At 42.7% G+C, this 15,917-nt stretch overlaps 1 protein-coding gene across 7 annotated transcripts in view; it reads right to left on the bottom strand.

Moving 5' to 3' along the window:
* LOC136326952 (signal transducer and activator of transcription 5B) overlaps positions 1 to 15,917 on the bottom strand; it is a 73,437-nt gene that overhangs the window by 18,120 nt on the left and 39,400 nt on the right. For 3 of the 7 annotated variants that reach the window (XM_066263602.1, XM_066263599.1, XM_066263604.1), the window contains 4 exons: positions 9,120 to 9,259; positions 4,150 to 4,306; positions 2,592 to 2,681; positions 1,512 to 1,686 (listed from right to left, as the gene is read on the bottom strand). In XM_066263602.1, coding sequence (XP_066119699.1) covers positions 1,512 to 1,686; positions 2,592 to 2,681; positions 4,150 to 4,306; positions 9,120 to 9,247 — 550 coding nt within the window. In that variant the 5' untranslated portion in view covers positions 9,248 to 9,259. Of the gene's footprint in view, positions 1 to 1,511; positions 1,687 to 2,591; positions 2,682 to 4,149; positions 4,307 to 9,119; positions 9,260 to 9,714; positions 9,929 to 15,917 lie in introns of those variants that run through there. The other 4 variants (XM_066263601.1, XM_066263600.1, XM_066263603.1 and 1 more) reach the window with 3 other exon arrangements.

Below are 15,917 nucleotides of genomic sequence, written 5' to 3'. Positions count from 1 at the left end.
CTGTTTGAACATCCAGTGTCCTTACTTGGGCTGAGTCAAGAAGATATGAATATCTTGGTCAAGTTCCTGGCAGGCCTTGAGGGCCATGTCTCACCGAACTAGGTCCTGCTGCATCTGCCACATGGTGACACACGCGCTGGGACAAAGCAACTCTAGACAGTCAGGAAGAGCCCAGAATAAGAAGCAAATCCCCAAGCAGGAAGAGCATTGCCCAGCAGGGAACACAGCAGGAGTCTGGATGGCCACCTCAGGAGTCCTGCCACCCACAGGGACGTGGTGGTATTCCCCCACCTGAGTCCAGCCTCCTGTGCAAATGACCCAGTTAGGTTTCTTCTGGCAATTTACAGAAATTTCTGGGAAGGACACTAGAAGAGTGGGACAACTGTCTGCTCCACTGGGGGAGCTGAGGCTTCCCTTGCTCAACCAGATCAATAGTCTGTGTTTCTAACGGGCGACCTTGATAAATGAGACTGAACTGACATTGCCTGATGGGTACAAACCCAAACAAGAATCCACACTCTAACCCATAACTAAGAAACAGAAAACCCACGTACAGAATAATTAATCTGATAACTAGTCCAGGGCCTTGGGTAGAACTCATAGCTTGGATCTGTTCCCTCATCTAGGACTGGGCCGTCTTTCCTCTGGGGTCAGTCTGGTGGAACCAGGTGGGCAGGAGACACGGTAGCATCTTCCCACCAACATTTACTCAAACTCCATAATGATTCAGGCAATGTGCTGGCCTGAGGATATAAAAATATAAGACATGGTTCCTTCTCAAAGGATGTATATTCTGATGGGAAAGACAAAGTTAATAAATAATATCAATAAGATCCAGCCCACATGCCTGGTAGTAGAAAAGCACCGGATGTGTGTGTGTGTGTGTGTGTGTGCGCGCGCGCCTGAATGGCTGGTTGGTGGTGCGGATTCTCTGAGACTGAGCTGGTCATGCATGCAAGGAGAGGAGACTATTAAGTCACATTGCCAGATTCCCACAAGAACAACAGGGGGTGCTGTTGAGGCGCCACAGCCTCAAGATTGACTCTGAAGTTCTCTGTACCCAAAGCACCAGGAAGGGGAGCCTTTGTCTAAGGGCAACTGATGTGCATTGAAGTCTCTGCCCCAGGATGGCCTGTCTGAATAACTGCGCAGAACATTAAAGATGTGTCACCTCAAACACAGTCCTTAGCCCTTACACTGGCCCTACTCAGTTTAAAATTTCAGTAAAGTAGCACTTATAAAATACAAAACCATTGCCTGGTACTGTGCACTAGACTGGGAGCTCCTTCCTACAAGAGGAGATGTCTTCCCCAGTGGGCCAGGGGCGCCCTGGGCATGGGAAGCCTCAGTGAAAGCCACACTCTTAGCAGCAAGTCTTTGTCTTGGCTCCTTCCTGAGCCTCATCTTCCCAGCACTGCTCTCAATGCAAACGACTCCCTGCTGCTCCAGAGAAAGGAAACTGCTTCTCTTCCAATACTGAGCGGCTCTCTAGCCCTCCCTCCCGTCCTCACCCTGGATCCTCAGGCTCTCCTGATACTGGATGATGAAATACTCCTGGGTCTGCTGCAGCTTCTTCAGTTCATTCTCGGTGTCCTGCGTGACCAGTCGCAGCTCCTCAAATGTCTGGTTGATCTGAAGGTGTTTCTGGGACATGGTGTCAGCCAGACTTCCCGCCGGAGAGGTGCCCTGGACACAGATCAGGGGAAAGTGAAGGCAGCAGTGAGCTGGGCAGTGTGATGGGAGAAAACCTCAGGCCTTCATGCCAATGAAAAGCCAGTGCTAGCACCTATAACTGGGCTGGAACCCCAAAAGCTTAATTTTGAGTCACAGGAATTGTAAACATCATTTGTGAGAATCGGGGCAGAGTGGAAAAAGAGAAGAAACCGGTGAGCTGGCAGACTATGGCATCCTCATAAAGCGCAGCAGAAACTTCTGTTGCAGTTCTGGCCTCCACCAGAGTATCCCAACACGGTTCATCTAATTCCCTTCAGAGACACCAGAGCTCAACATGCCCGAGTTACCCGGGTTTCCCTGCTAATGATGGTGACCCCTCATTCCATGTTCTTTCACTGATCAATGCCATGTGCTAGGGAGCAAGGCTAGGTGAAGACACATGGTCTTTGTTCTCACTCAAGGCCTTCTGTGACTGAGGGACGAGGGATTGAGGTGAACCTCTCACAGGCGGTGTCTTAGACCCCAAAGTGAAGTTATAGGGGAGGCGTCGACAAGGGCTTTGCGGATCCAGACTTTAAAGGGACCTGGTCTGATTCTCCCTCAACAGCTGGCTGAGAGAGGGCTCAGCAGAGGTCCTTCTTAAGTGATCTCACCTGAATGTAAACACCACTTGAACTAAAAAATTATTCATTTGGGGTTAAATTATTTCACACTGTTCACATTGTTTTGTGGTTGCAGTTTCATCACTTAAGAGCAGAGAACAGTCTTCTATTTCTTTGTGCCCCTTAGGACAATGCTCTGTCCTATCTAAACAGATACCAATAGATGCACCCTGAGTCACCATGACAAAACTGGGACCAGAGAGAACTGGGCAAGATGGGACTTCCTACTTCTCCCCATACCCATGGGACACTCACATTGTTGGCTTCCTGGACCAGCCTCTGTTCATTGTACAGAATGTGCCGGATGCAGCGGACCAGCTCCATGGGGCAGCGGTCATACGTGTTCTGAAAGAATCCAAAAGCAGACATCACTTTGTTCCACTCCATGTTATGGACCTAACCTCACCTTGAAGGAGACTCCTAGAGACACGATGGTGTAATCATGAGAAATGCTGCTCCTCCAGTATCAATGGGGGCAAGAAAAGCACATTGTAAAAAGCCTAACTACAGTAAGAAGATTATTTTATTTCTTGTATCCTAATTTGCCTGAAGTACTAAGGCAACATTCTTGGACACAGGATCAATAAATTTCAAAAAGGCCACATCAAAGGAGAAACTAGGACACCACCTTTCTGAGCAATCAAAATTACTAATGAGGGGGAAATGGACGTTGTATGTCTCCAGATGTGATACTGTGAGAAGGATACAACATCACTTATTTAGAATTCTGATCAGGGTTATGTAGCCTGAATCTCATCATGAGGAAACTTCACACAAACCCCAAATGAGATACATTTTATCTTTAAAAAGCAGAGGAGCTGCCCTGGCTGGTTGGCTCAGCAGTAGAGCGTCGGCCTGGTGTGCGGGGGACCCGGGTTCGGTTCCCGGCCAGGGCACATAGATGAAGCGCCCATTTGCTTCTCCACCCCCCCCTCCTTCCTCTCTGTCTCTCTCTTCCCCTCCTGCAGCCAAGGCTCCATTGGAGCAAAGATGGCCCGGGCGCTGGGGATGGCTCCTTGGCCTCTGCCCCAGGCGCTAGAGTGGCTCTGGTCGCAACAGAGTGACGCCCCGGAGGGGCAGAGCATCACCCCCTGGTGGACGTGCCAGGTGGATCCCGGTCGGGCACATGTGGGAGTCTGTCTGACTGTCTCTCCCCGTTTCCAGCTTCAGAAAAAAAAAAAATAGAGGAGCTAAATTATTGCAGAATGTCAATGTAACAAAAGACAAAGAAAGGTTGAGGATTAAAGGCAATTAAAGAGACCCAACAACTAGATGCTGTACGGGATCTTAGACTAGATCCTGGACTGGAAGGGAGGAAAACTGTCCTAATGGGCATTAAGTCGATTGACAAAATAGAAATATAGACAAAAGTTACCTAAAAGTGTTCTAGCAATGTAAAATTTACTGAAGGTGATAACTGTACTATAAATACGTACGGGAAGGTTCACATTCTTAGGAAATGGGCACTGAAGGTCTTAGGGCAAAGGGACATGATGTGTGCAACTTACTTTCAAGTGACGAAAATGTGTGTATGTAGAGAGCACAGGATAAAGCAAATGCTAACTAACAATGGGTGAATCTGGGCATATGTAGGGGTTCTTCTTTGTATCAATTTGCAACTTTTTATAAATTTGAAATAATTTTCAAGTACGAAGTTTAAAAACAGTTACCACCAGGAAAATACACAATAAGAACTTTATACATGTAACTAATAATGCTGAGTTGAAGAAGAGAGCTCAAATCTCGACAGGAAGTGCTAACTGAAGGAAGAGTCTGTCCCAGGGAAGACAGCTGGGCCCAGGTTCACACCCACCTGGAGCTGCGTGGCATAGTGCCCCAGCTTGATCTTCAGCAAGAACCCATCTTCCCCCACTTGGTGCTCCGCCTTCTTCTGCAGCTCCTGCACCAGGCCCTCCAGGAGCTGGGTGGCCTTAATGTTCTCCTGTGGATTATCAAGATCTATTGAGTCCCTAGGGGAAAAAAATTACATACATATGTATACATACATGCACTTGAGACTATATAAATGCAGCCTCAACATATCACACCTTTTCTTTGGCTAAAGTGATTTCTGCATAATACTCACTGCAAATTTTAGGAGAGTTCCATCCACTGTTGGTGGGACTGTAAAGTAGTACAACCATTATGGAGGAAAGTATGGTGGTTCCTCAAAAAACTGAAAATAGAACTACCTTATGACCCAGCAATCCCTCTACTGGGTATGTACCCCAAAACCTCAGAAACATTGATACGTAAAGACACATGTAGCCCCATGTTCATTGCAGCACTGTTCACAGTGGCCAAGACATGGAAACAACCAAAAAGCCCTTCAATAGAAGACTGGATGAAGAAGATGTGGCACATATACACTATGGAATACTACTCAGCTATAAGAAATGATGACATCGGATCATTTACAGCAAAATGGTGGGATCTTGATAACATTATACGGAGTGAAATAAGTAAATCAGAAAAAAACAAGAACTACATGATTCCATACATTGGTGGAACATAAAAACAAGACTAGGAGACATGGACAAGAGTGTGGTGGTTACCAGGGGTGGGGGGAGGGAGGACACAGGAGGGAAGGAGGGAGAGAGTTAGGGGGAGGGGCACAGAGAAAACTAGATAGAGGGTGATGGAGGACAATCTGACTCTGGGCGAGGGGTATGCAACATAATTTAATGACAAGATAACCTAGACATGTTTTCTTTGAATATATGTGCCCTGATTTATTAATGTCATCCCATTAACATTAATAAAAATTTATTTAAAAAAAATTTTTAGGAGAGTTCAATTCAAATTGCTTGGTTGCCTACATTAATCTATTCCTAGTCCACTAACTACCTCAGTAAACTGTACAGTAGTACATTTTCTTTGTTTAAACAACGTACTGCCCTTTCTCCTTCCTCCTACTGACTTGCTCTGGGGCTTGGGCTATCTGCTAGGGATGAAGGGGAAGGGAAAGTGCTTTGTGTACACTGAGGGAAACAAGGCCTCCGATAACTTCCTATTTATAGTCACCCCTTCACAGGTGTAAGGGGCACAAGGTCAAGAATGTTCTAGGCCCTGAAAGTGAGATTGAGGAGTCAAATCTAGTATCTCTGAAGTGTAAAATCAAGGTGTTCTAGGCCCTAATGTGTCAACCCAGCATGCTACAGGTCATAGGCTCAACTCCTGGTCAGGCACAGATGAGAAGCAAACAGTGAGTACATGACTAAATAAAACAAACTAAGTGAAACAACAAGTTGATGCTCTGTCTCTCAAATCAATGGGAAAATGACTGACCTGTGGTGGTGCGGTGGATAAAGCGTCAACCTAGAACGTTGAGGTTGCCAGCCCAGTCAAGGCACATATGAGAAGTATAAATTGATGCTTCCAGCATTGCCACCCCACCCCCACTGCCTTCCTCTCTCTCTCTAAAATAAATAAAATCTTTAAAAAAAAATAGAAAATTTTCCTTAAAAAAGAAAGAAAAAAGATGTCCTACATTTTTTCCCACCCTCAAGTAGTTCTTTATGTTGCTAATTTCACATAGAATATTTCTTAAGACAGGTGCAACAACATTTATTGCTATTTCTAAGAAGCCCTGGAAGGCCCACTTGGCTCAGTGGATAAAGCGTCACAATAGGGCACCTGAGGTCCCAGGTTCGAGCCCTGGTCAGGGCACCTACAAGAAGCAATCAATGAGTACATAACTAAGTGAAACAAGGAGTTGATGCTTCTCTCTCTCTCTCCATTCTCCCTTCCTCCTTTCCCCCTCTCTCTTTCCCTTTCTCTCTCTAATCAATGGGAATTACTTTTTAATTCGGACATGTGATATGAACACAGAATATCCTACAAGTACATATTCATTCAGAAGCCATTTCATAGATGACAGGGTTTGGAGGCCTTCCTTCCTTCCCTCCTGCCCCGCCATCCCAACTCCTGGCCCTGACTCTCTTTGTTTAACCAACCCAGGCCACGACTGCTATTGGCATGCTCAATTCCTCAGCTCACTGAAGAAACCAAACAGCTATCAGACTGAGATGACATTCAGTGACTGCTGCGCAGGTCTGAAACCAAACGAGATCTGGTGGTCACTAAAAAGTGCTGTCATCTCTAACCTGAAGTCAGTCAGCAACTAATTTCAAATACAGGCGCAAACAGGTGTACCAAAACGTTGATAATGGATTTCATCAAATGATATGCTCAAATCTGCACTTGGAGAAGGCAGTAGAGAAAGCCAAACTCTAAATCTGTGTGCTCTTATGGCCTAAATAAAAATATATATTAAATAAAAGCCTGGAAGCAGTGGACGGTGGCCCGGCACGGATGCCTGTTTCACTGGCAGTGGTGCTCCTCAGCTGAGGAAGCTGTTCTGGAGAGGACCCAGGCTCAGAGCACAACTCACGGAAACCCACTACTGGTTCTTGTACTTAATTCTCTGACGAAAATAAGAAAGATTTTCTTAGCGTAAACATGAAGAACTAAATATTTTCTAAAACTAAATTCTTATATTCTTTATTTTAATTCTTATTATTATTATTTTTATTTATTCATTTCAGAGAAGAGAGAGAGAGAGAGAGAGAGAAGGTGGGGAGGAGTAAAAAGCATCAACTCCCATATGTGCCTTGACCAGGCAAGCCCAGGGTTTCAAACCGGCGACCTCAGCATTTCCAGGTCAAGGCTTTATCCACTGCGCCACCACAGGTCAGGCCTAAATTCTTATATTCTTTTTTTTTTTTTAATAATTTAGTAACTTAGTTACTTTTTTTTTAAAGATTTTATTTAATCATTATGGAGGGGGGGGAGAGAGAGAGAGAGAGAGAGAGAGAGAAGGGGGGAGGAGCAGGAAGCATCAACTCCCATATGTGCCTTGACCAGGTAAGCCCAGGGTTTTGAACCGGCAACCTCAGCATTTCCAGGTCGACGCTTTATCCACTGCACCACCACAGGTCAGGCCTAAATTCTTATATTCTTAAGAAAACTAAAACTAAGGAAAATTCTAGACTTATCAGGGTGACTACTTTATAAATTAAAACTAATATAATATTGTATGTTGCTATAATTGAAAAATATGTTTAAATAAAATTCAGATTTCTTTTAATAGCAACACAAGTCTTTTAACATTCATTCAGTAGCTCAGTTGGTTAGAGCATCATCCTAACATATCAATGTTGTGGGTTTGATCCCTGGTCAGGGCATATATAAGCATCAACCAATGAATATGCATAAATAAAGAAAACAAATCGATGTTTCTTTCGCTCTCTCTCTCTAAATCAATAAAAATAAATAAATAACTTATTAAAAAAACATTTGTTCAGTAATAAGTGGGCATGGGAAATCTAAATGAAATTTTAAATCAACAGGAACTTTCTATTAATGTTTTTTTTGAACTCTCCAAGTCGTTAAAACAGAAAAGAAGCCTGACTGGGATTTAGAGGACCCAGGTTCGAGACCCCAAGCTTGCCAGCTTGAGCGCGGGCTCATCTGATTTGAGCAAAAGCTCACCAGCTTGGACCCAAGGTTGCCAGCTTGAGCACAGGTTCATCTCGTTTGAGCAAAAAGCTCACCAGCTTGTACCCAAGGTCGCTGGCTCGAGCAAGGGGTTACTCGGTCTGCTAAAGGCCCACGGTCAAGGCACATATGAGAAAGCAATCAATGAACAACTAAGGTGTGACAACGAAAAACTGATGATTGATGCTTCTCATCTCTCTCCATTCCTGTCTGTCTGTCCCTCTCTCTGACTCTCTCTCTGTTCCTGGGGGAAAAACAAACAAACAAACCAGAAAAGGAAATGGAAAAGCACTAAGCAAGGTGCAACTCTCATGCTTACATTTAGCTCTCTTTTTTCTCACTTAATTACATGAAGCTGAGATTTCTTTTTTAAATTGCCTAGCAAATTGCCTTCCTGGTGATTTCTAGTTTCTGAAGAGAAATCTGCTATTAACACACAATTGCAATTATTCCAAGGCAATGTTACTGCCGGGTATACAGCCCTCCTCAGACAGTAGCATAAAGACTGTCTCCCCCCGGGCTCTGTCAAAGAGGACACCTCACCAACAATGGTGGGGGCCTGAAGTATAGAATGGATGTCGGATCAGACCAACAGACTGGTAACCAAGCAACACGTTCCCGGCCCTGAGCAGAGCAGTGGACAGCCTACTGCCTGGCATGCAATAATGTCAATTAAAAAGCTTTATAAGTGTACTGCATTGTACTATCTCTAAAAGAGTTTAAAAACAATCCCCCCCCTGAATATATAAAGAGTAATTTGAGAAGTAACAAGCTTGTTATATCTGCCACTAACATATAATTATTAATATTTTACTCTTTATGTGCACATATAAATTACATGTAAATTTAAAAACACCAATGTCTTCATTGTTAAATTTTTCAGTAATACATTTTATTAAATTATGCAAATAGACATACCTTATCTGCACCCATTCAGCACTAATTCTATGTGGACAAAGGTTTTAAGTTTTTCATATGAACTCTACTACCCATGACTCTGCTAGGCACCCTATAGGCACTCAAAACATGTTTCTTCATTGTTTTTTATTAACTGCAATGCTCAAATGTTTTTAGCCCAAATTTACTATTAAAAGGAAAATACCCTATTTTAAATATACCAAGAGTTATTCCATCTTCCTAAAATCTCAGATGGGATTAAATACCCCTTCATGGATCACAACTTTTTTTAATGTATTAGGTTTGAAGTCTCCATCATGTTATCTTTCCAAATTTCAAAATGCTTGTGCTGCACAAAATATAATGTAGAAAACTTTGCTCACTTACCAAGCTTGGCTTTCAATCCACTGGGATAAGTAATGGCGCACCTCGATGGGGAAATGTTGGCCGTACAATGCTTGCATCTGATGAAGGGCATCTCCTTGCAGCTGCTGGGCCTGGATCCACACAGCCATGTTTACAGTCTGCTAAACAAACAATCGGTGGTTTGGGTGTTTTTTCCCCTTCCCCTTTTAAATCCACTATAGTAAATATTACTACAGTCATAAAAGCTAAAGATAAATGCTTTTTAAGCCCTTTTTGGTAGACTGAAGATCAAGGTTCTTGAACTGAATTTTAGCTTTAAAATGTTTTCCAAATGTAGATGTTCAGTGTGGCCATGAACAGCTATATAACTGGGTCTGTAAAGCTCCAACTATAAAATGTACTGAAGTCCTATAAGCAAAAGTACCGATCTAGTATTAGGGGAAAATCTGCTTATAGCTTTAACACCATAGACATTTTCTTTACTTCTGTTCCAAACTTGAAGCAAGAATAAGCAGCATTTAAACAGTAATGATAAAGAATTAGCACGGGGATTTTTAAAAAATCACTTATTTTAGATTTGATATTTTGACTTTTAAGAAATACTGGCATTATAGACCTGGCCAGTTGGCTCAGTAGTAGAGCATCAGTTGGTATGCGGAAGTCTCGGGTTTGATTCCTGGTCAGGGCACACAGGAGAAGCCACCATCTGCTTCTCCCCTCTCCTCCCTTCTCTTTCATTTTTTGATCCCCCTTCCACAGCCACAGTTTGATTGGTTTGAGTGAGTTGGCACCAGGCACTAAGAATGGCTTCACAGCCTCAGCCTCAGGCACTAAAAAAAAAAAAAAAAAAAAAAATAGCTTGGTTGCTGAGCAACAGAGCAACAGCCCCAGATAAGCAGAGCATCCCCTACAGGGGGTTTGCAGGGTAGATCCTGATTGAGGCGCATGCGGGAGTCTGTTTCTCTACCTCCCCTGCTCTCACTTAATTAAAAAAAAGTCAAAAACAAAAAACCGCCATTTTGATAAAGAGCCAATGAAAGAAAAGTGAAAATATATAAAGCATGGATTGAACCCTATGTGTTATCACTAGTTATCTAAGGAACAATGTTTTGCACACAAAGGGCACAGATTTATTTGGGAAAATGCTCTAAGGTTCACCTTCTGAATTATTGCTAAGGAATTTTTTTTTTTTTTGTATTTTTCTGAAGCTGGAAATGGGGAGAGACAGTCAGACTCCCGCATGCGCCCGACCGGGATCCACCCGGCACGCCCACCAGGGGGCGACGCTCTGCCCCTCCGGGGCATCGCTCTGTTGCGACCAGAGCCACTCTAGAGCCTGGGGCAGAGGCCAAGGAGCCATCCCCAGAGCCCGGGCCATCTTTGCTCCAATGGAGCCTCGCTGCAGGAGGGGGAGAGACAGAGAGGAAGGAGAGGGGGAAGGGTGGAGAAGCAGATGGGCGCTTCTCCTGTGTGCCCTGGCCGGGAATCGAATCGAACCCGGGACTTCTGCACGCCAGGCCGACGCTCTACCACTGAGCCAACCGGCCAGGGCCTATTGCTTAGGAATTTATGAAGCAATGATCGATTAAATTATAGCCTTTAAAAAATCTTTCCAACAGTGCCTGACTGGTGGTGGTGCAGTGGATCAAGCATTGACCTGAAATGCTGAGGTTGCTGGTTCAAAACCCTGGGCTTGCCTGGTCAAAGCACATATGGGAGTTGATGCTTCCTGCTTCTTCCCCTTTCTCTCTCTTCTCTCTCTCTCTCTCTCTCATCTTTAAAATGAATAAATAAATAAAAATAATTTTTAAAAAATCTTTCCAACAGTCTGGCCTGTGGTGGCACAGTGGAGAAAAATTGTCAACCTGGAATGCTGAGATCTCTGGTTCAAAAACCCTGGACAGTCAAGGCAGACAAGCAATCAGTGAACAACTAAAGTGAAGCAACTATGAGTTGATACTTCTCAAGCCCCACCCCTCTGCAAAATCAATAAATCTTAAAAAAAAAACTTCCCAACATAAAAGCAATACATTCCAGCAAAGAGTCAGAAATAAGAGCCATTATATTCCAGTAGTGGGGTAGGTTTTTAAAACATGCTCTTGATTTCAGAAAAATGGTTTTATAAAACTACCAAGGTATCTTCCCAGACACACCTGAGAATTTTTAATTCAAGCAGCAGAAACTCTCTGGGCTTAAATTGATTGCAGCAGCAACATTACTTTCATGTACACAGAAGGGACTAAAACTGATTTTTGCTCTAACACTCTGATCCATAATGTAGAATTTTGTATAAGGCAGGGCTCTCTTGAATTCCATCCAAAACAATTTGGCTATTGATTCGCAAAATTCTCCCAAGAGCGATGTTACAGTTAGGGTCCAGTGAACTAGACTTTGATTTTTGTTGAATACCAGAGACAACATGTGTATGTTAGGAAACAAAAATCCCATCTCCGTTAGTTGTTGTCTGATCGTGTAACACTGAGCTATTTATGGGACCAGTCAGTTAGCCAACAGTGAGGTGTGGGGTGGGTGCCAGTCACCTATTTTAGACTTGTGCAATGCTATAGAACACTTGAGCAGTGTACAATTTTATTTATGGCTTTGGGACAGGAAAGCTGGGATCAATAAGATCACCCAAGACATCAAATTTCAATGGCTGAGAGTTAACTAGGAGAAACACTTGGTTTAGAAGAGCCCTCTCCACGTTGTAACCAAACATCTGGAAGACATTTAATTGTACAGTGTAATTTTTAATCAAATAAATCATATCCAAAGATTTTGGAAACTTGGAACCAGATACCAAAGCATATTTTTTTTGGATACAAGGTAAAGAGATAGATGGACGAAGGTGCTTAGGCATTTACGCGTGTGGAAGAATGAAAAAAGAATGAAGAAAAGAGTGTAGGTATGACTCTCTTTTAGTGGTAAGGAAATGGAAAGAAGACCTCACCATAGCTCTCTTAGTGAGTATGTGAACAATACCAACAGATAGGAAATTTATCTTGCATTGTGCATACATTAACTGAATCGACACAAGAGACAAAAGAAGGAAAAGAGGGGGAAAACTTTTCTCTCCTGAGACTCCTTTCAGTCCATCCGAATAACACAGTATTCTGGTCCCTATCCTCAGTCCACTTCCTGTTCCTTCCTATCATTGCTCACTTCCTGACCTTCCTCATATATTTGTTTATTGTCTTCCCACTAGGGTGAAATCACCACAAACTAATGACTTGTTTTGTTCACTGCTCCTTCTCGTGGGTGTGTAACAGTGCGTGACACATAAGCAAGCAATCAGTAAATTTTTTGCTTAACTGTATCCACACAATTTGGTCAAATGTATAGGCTATTTTAAAAGTTATTGTCCTGGCTGGTTGGCTCAGCGGTAGAGCGTCGGCCTAGCGTGCGGAGGACCCAGGTTCGATTCCCGGACAGGGCACATAGGAGAAGCGCCCATTTGCTTCTCCACCCCTCCACCGCGCCTTCCTCTCTGTCTCTCTCTTCCCCTCCCGCAGCCAAGGCTCCATTGGAGCAAAGATGGCCCGGGCGCTGGGGATGGCTCTGTGGCCTCTGCCCCAGGCGCTAGAGTGGCTCTGGTCGCAACATGGCGACGCCCAGGATGGGCAGAGCATCGCCCCCTGGTGGGCAGAGCGTCACCCCTGGTGGGCGTGCCGGGTGGATCCCGGTTGGGTGCATGCGGGAGTCTGTCTGACTGTCTCTCCCTGTTTCCAGCTTCAGAAAAATGCAAAAAAATAAAAAATAAAAGTTATTATGGAACAAGATATCAGTGTGAAATACCCAGGCAAGATATTGAAACAGATTTTATAATTTGGACGATTTTATAATTTGGATGAGTCTGTATTTACAATGGTCTATTTGTTCCTTAATAACATATGCCACAATTTGTCATTTTTCCTTTTAGTTTTCATTAATTTGTTTTTGTCCATCTTTCCCACTGCACTTGTAAGAACAGTAAGTGAAGGGAGCACATTTATTTACTACTGTGTCCCTGGTGCCCAGCACTGTGGCTTGCCATGGTAAATAGTCAATAAACATTTGCTGAATAAATTAAATACATACCAAACATTTGGTAAATATTTCACATGTCCTGCTGGCTGAGCATATTCCAAGAGCTTATTATTGTTTTAAGAAAGACTACGTTAATGTGCCATGTATGCAGGAGTACTATATATATAAACATCACACTATTTATTTTGTCTTGTGTTTTATATTGGTTCTCAGTTTTTATCAGAGTGGAATGCTAAGCTCTTAGCACTTGTCAGAATATTTTTTATGGCTCTAAATATGAACATGTCATAATATTTTCTAAAATGCCATTTGAAGAGTAACAGCTGGTAAATGTAAGGTGGTAATCACTTCATTTTGATAAATCATGTGCTTTATAATTCCACTCCAAAATAATGCTGTGATAGTGCTGGAAAGTAGGTTTTGCCTAAGAGTGATCAAAAATGTAAAATAAAAGTACATTGAATAATATAGAATCATTTTTACATTTTAACTAAAAATTATATATACATGGAACATGAGATGACTTACTGAGATTATCATGTAACAGTTTAAAATATGTGGTTTATGAAAGAAGAGAAACACTTTCCCTTCAAGTATATCAATATAACCTGGCCTCTACGGAGTGCTTTTTTTCATACATGTCAGAACTCTTCACGGCCACTATTAGGCTACACCCACACCTGTCATAAGCTGATTCCCTGCCCTTTCTCACCAGTCTTTCTCCTGCCATTGAACTCTACTCCACAAAAGCAGTGACAGTACCCCGTGTCCTCAATACACACTCTCTTCTGCTTATTTACGGGCAGCTCCATCTTCAATGCGTGATGTTCTGACAAGGGAAGTGGTTTGTATCTTTGGTAAATCATCACAGGGGCTTCTCTAAAGTCTGAGAAATGGATTCACAATCTTATTTTTAGCCAAAGATGAGAACTTTTTGAGCATTACTTATTTACACTTAGTGTTCACAAGCATTCCAAACAACACAAAACAGCTTTGGATGCAGAATACTGTACTTTGTGAAAATGTAAGCATCTATATCAATGTTACTTATCTGGATGTGTCCTAAGAGTCCCAAATAAAGTCCCTCAGGCATTTGTTTAAAAAAGGTTTCAGCCTGACCTGTGGTGGCGCAGTGGATAAAGCATCAACCTGGAAATGCTGAGGTCGCCAGTTCGAAACCCTGGGCTTGCCTGGTCAAGGCACATATGGGAGTTGATGCTTCCAGCTCCTCCCCCCTTCTCTCTCTCTCTCTGTCTCTCTATCTTCTCTCTTCCTCTCTAAAAATGAATAAATAAAATAAAATTTAAAAAAAAAAATAAAGTTTTAAAAAAGGTTTCAGCCTGACCAGGTGGTGGCGCAGTAGATAGAGCATCGGACTGGGATGCGGAAGGAACCAGGTTCAAGACCCGAGGTCGCCAGCTTGAGTGCGGGCTCATCTGGTTTGAGCAAGGCTCACCAGCTTGAGCTCAAGGTCGCTGGCTTGAGCAAGGGGTCACTCAGTCTGCTGTAGCCCCTCGATCAAGGCACATATGAGAAATCAATCAATGAACAACTAAGGTGTCACAATGAAGAACTGATGTTTCTCATCTCTCTCCCTTCCTGTCTGTCCCTATCTGTCTGTCCCTCTCTCTGACTCTGTCTCTGCCACAAAACAAACAAAAAAACCTGCTTCTATGAATCTACCCATTTAATCCTCACAAAACCCTAGAGGTGAGCATTAATACTATCTCAATTTTATAGTTGAGGGAATTGAGGCTCAGCATATTACATAGGATTGTAAAATGTTGTAACAACTTTGAAAGTAACCAGGCAATTCTTCAAAGGGTTAAACATGGAATTTCCATATGACCCAGCAGTTCCACTCCCGTATATATGCCTAAGAGTACTGAAAACACATGTCTACAAAAACAAGTACACAAATGTTCATGGCAGCATTATTCATAATAGCCAAAAAGTAGAAACAACCCAAATGTCCATCAGTGAATGAATAACATGGATATAAATGGAAACATAAAATGGAGTATTATTCAGACGTAAAAGGAAATAAAGTACTGACACATGCTACAACATGGATAAAACTTGAAAACATTATGCTAAGGAAAAGAAGCCAACATAAAAGGCCACATATTATCAATTCCATTTATATGAAATGTCCAGAATAGACAAACCCATACAGGGAGTGACTTTTAATGGGTACAGGTTAATTTTGGAGGTGATGTATTTGCTCCAGGTCCCACACTACCGAGGGGCATTGTCTGGGCTGGATATGCCAGTCTGGCCCCAGAGCCTGTACCCCTCAACCACAATCCCCTTGTCTTGAAGACTTTAGTGGTTGGTCATTATTATTTTTTGTACTTTTCGGTATGTTTGCTATATTTCATAGTTTTAAAAAAAAGAATAAGAGATTAGAATAAGAAACCTAATATTGCGAGGCTCTGATTTGGGCAAAGGCTTGGGATAGGTGGCAGGTGAAACAGAAGGTGTATAAGCCACTGCTTCTAATCTGGAAAGTATAAGGCAAGGAACCAGGATCCAAAACTGTTACCCACATCAGTGTCATTTAAAGACTAAGGGACTTTGGAGAGAATATAAATAGCAAGTTCCCTGGTTGCGTCAATATCAATATAATTACATGTAGTCAGTGGTGGTGGTTACCCAGTAAGAGGAACTTGGAGGGACAGAAAAAATATTGAATAGTAGCAATAAAGGATTAAGACTTTGTTCATATTAAAATTGGCTTTACACGGAATAAGAAGGTTAGAGTAAAACTTTCCCATCTAGAAGTAGCTCAAT

The sequence above is a fragment of the Saccopteryx bilineata genome, chromosome 2, assembly GCF_036850765.1.
Source record: "Saccopteryx bilineata isolate mSacBil1 chromosome 2, mSacBil1_pri_phased_curated, whole genome shotgun sequence".
Classification (NCBI taxonomy): domain Eukaryota; kingdom Metazoa; phylum Chordata; class Mammalia; order Chiroptera; family Emballonuridae; genus Saccopteryx; species Saccopteryx bilineata.
Note: the sequence above shows the minus strand (reverse complement) of the source record. Positions and strands in the feature narration are given on the sequence as shown.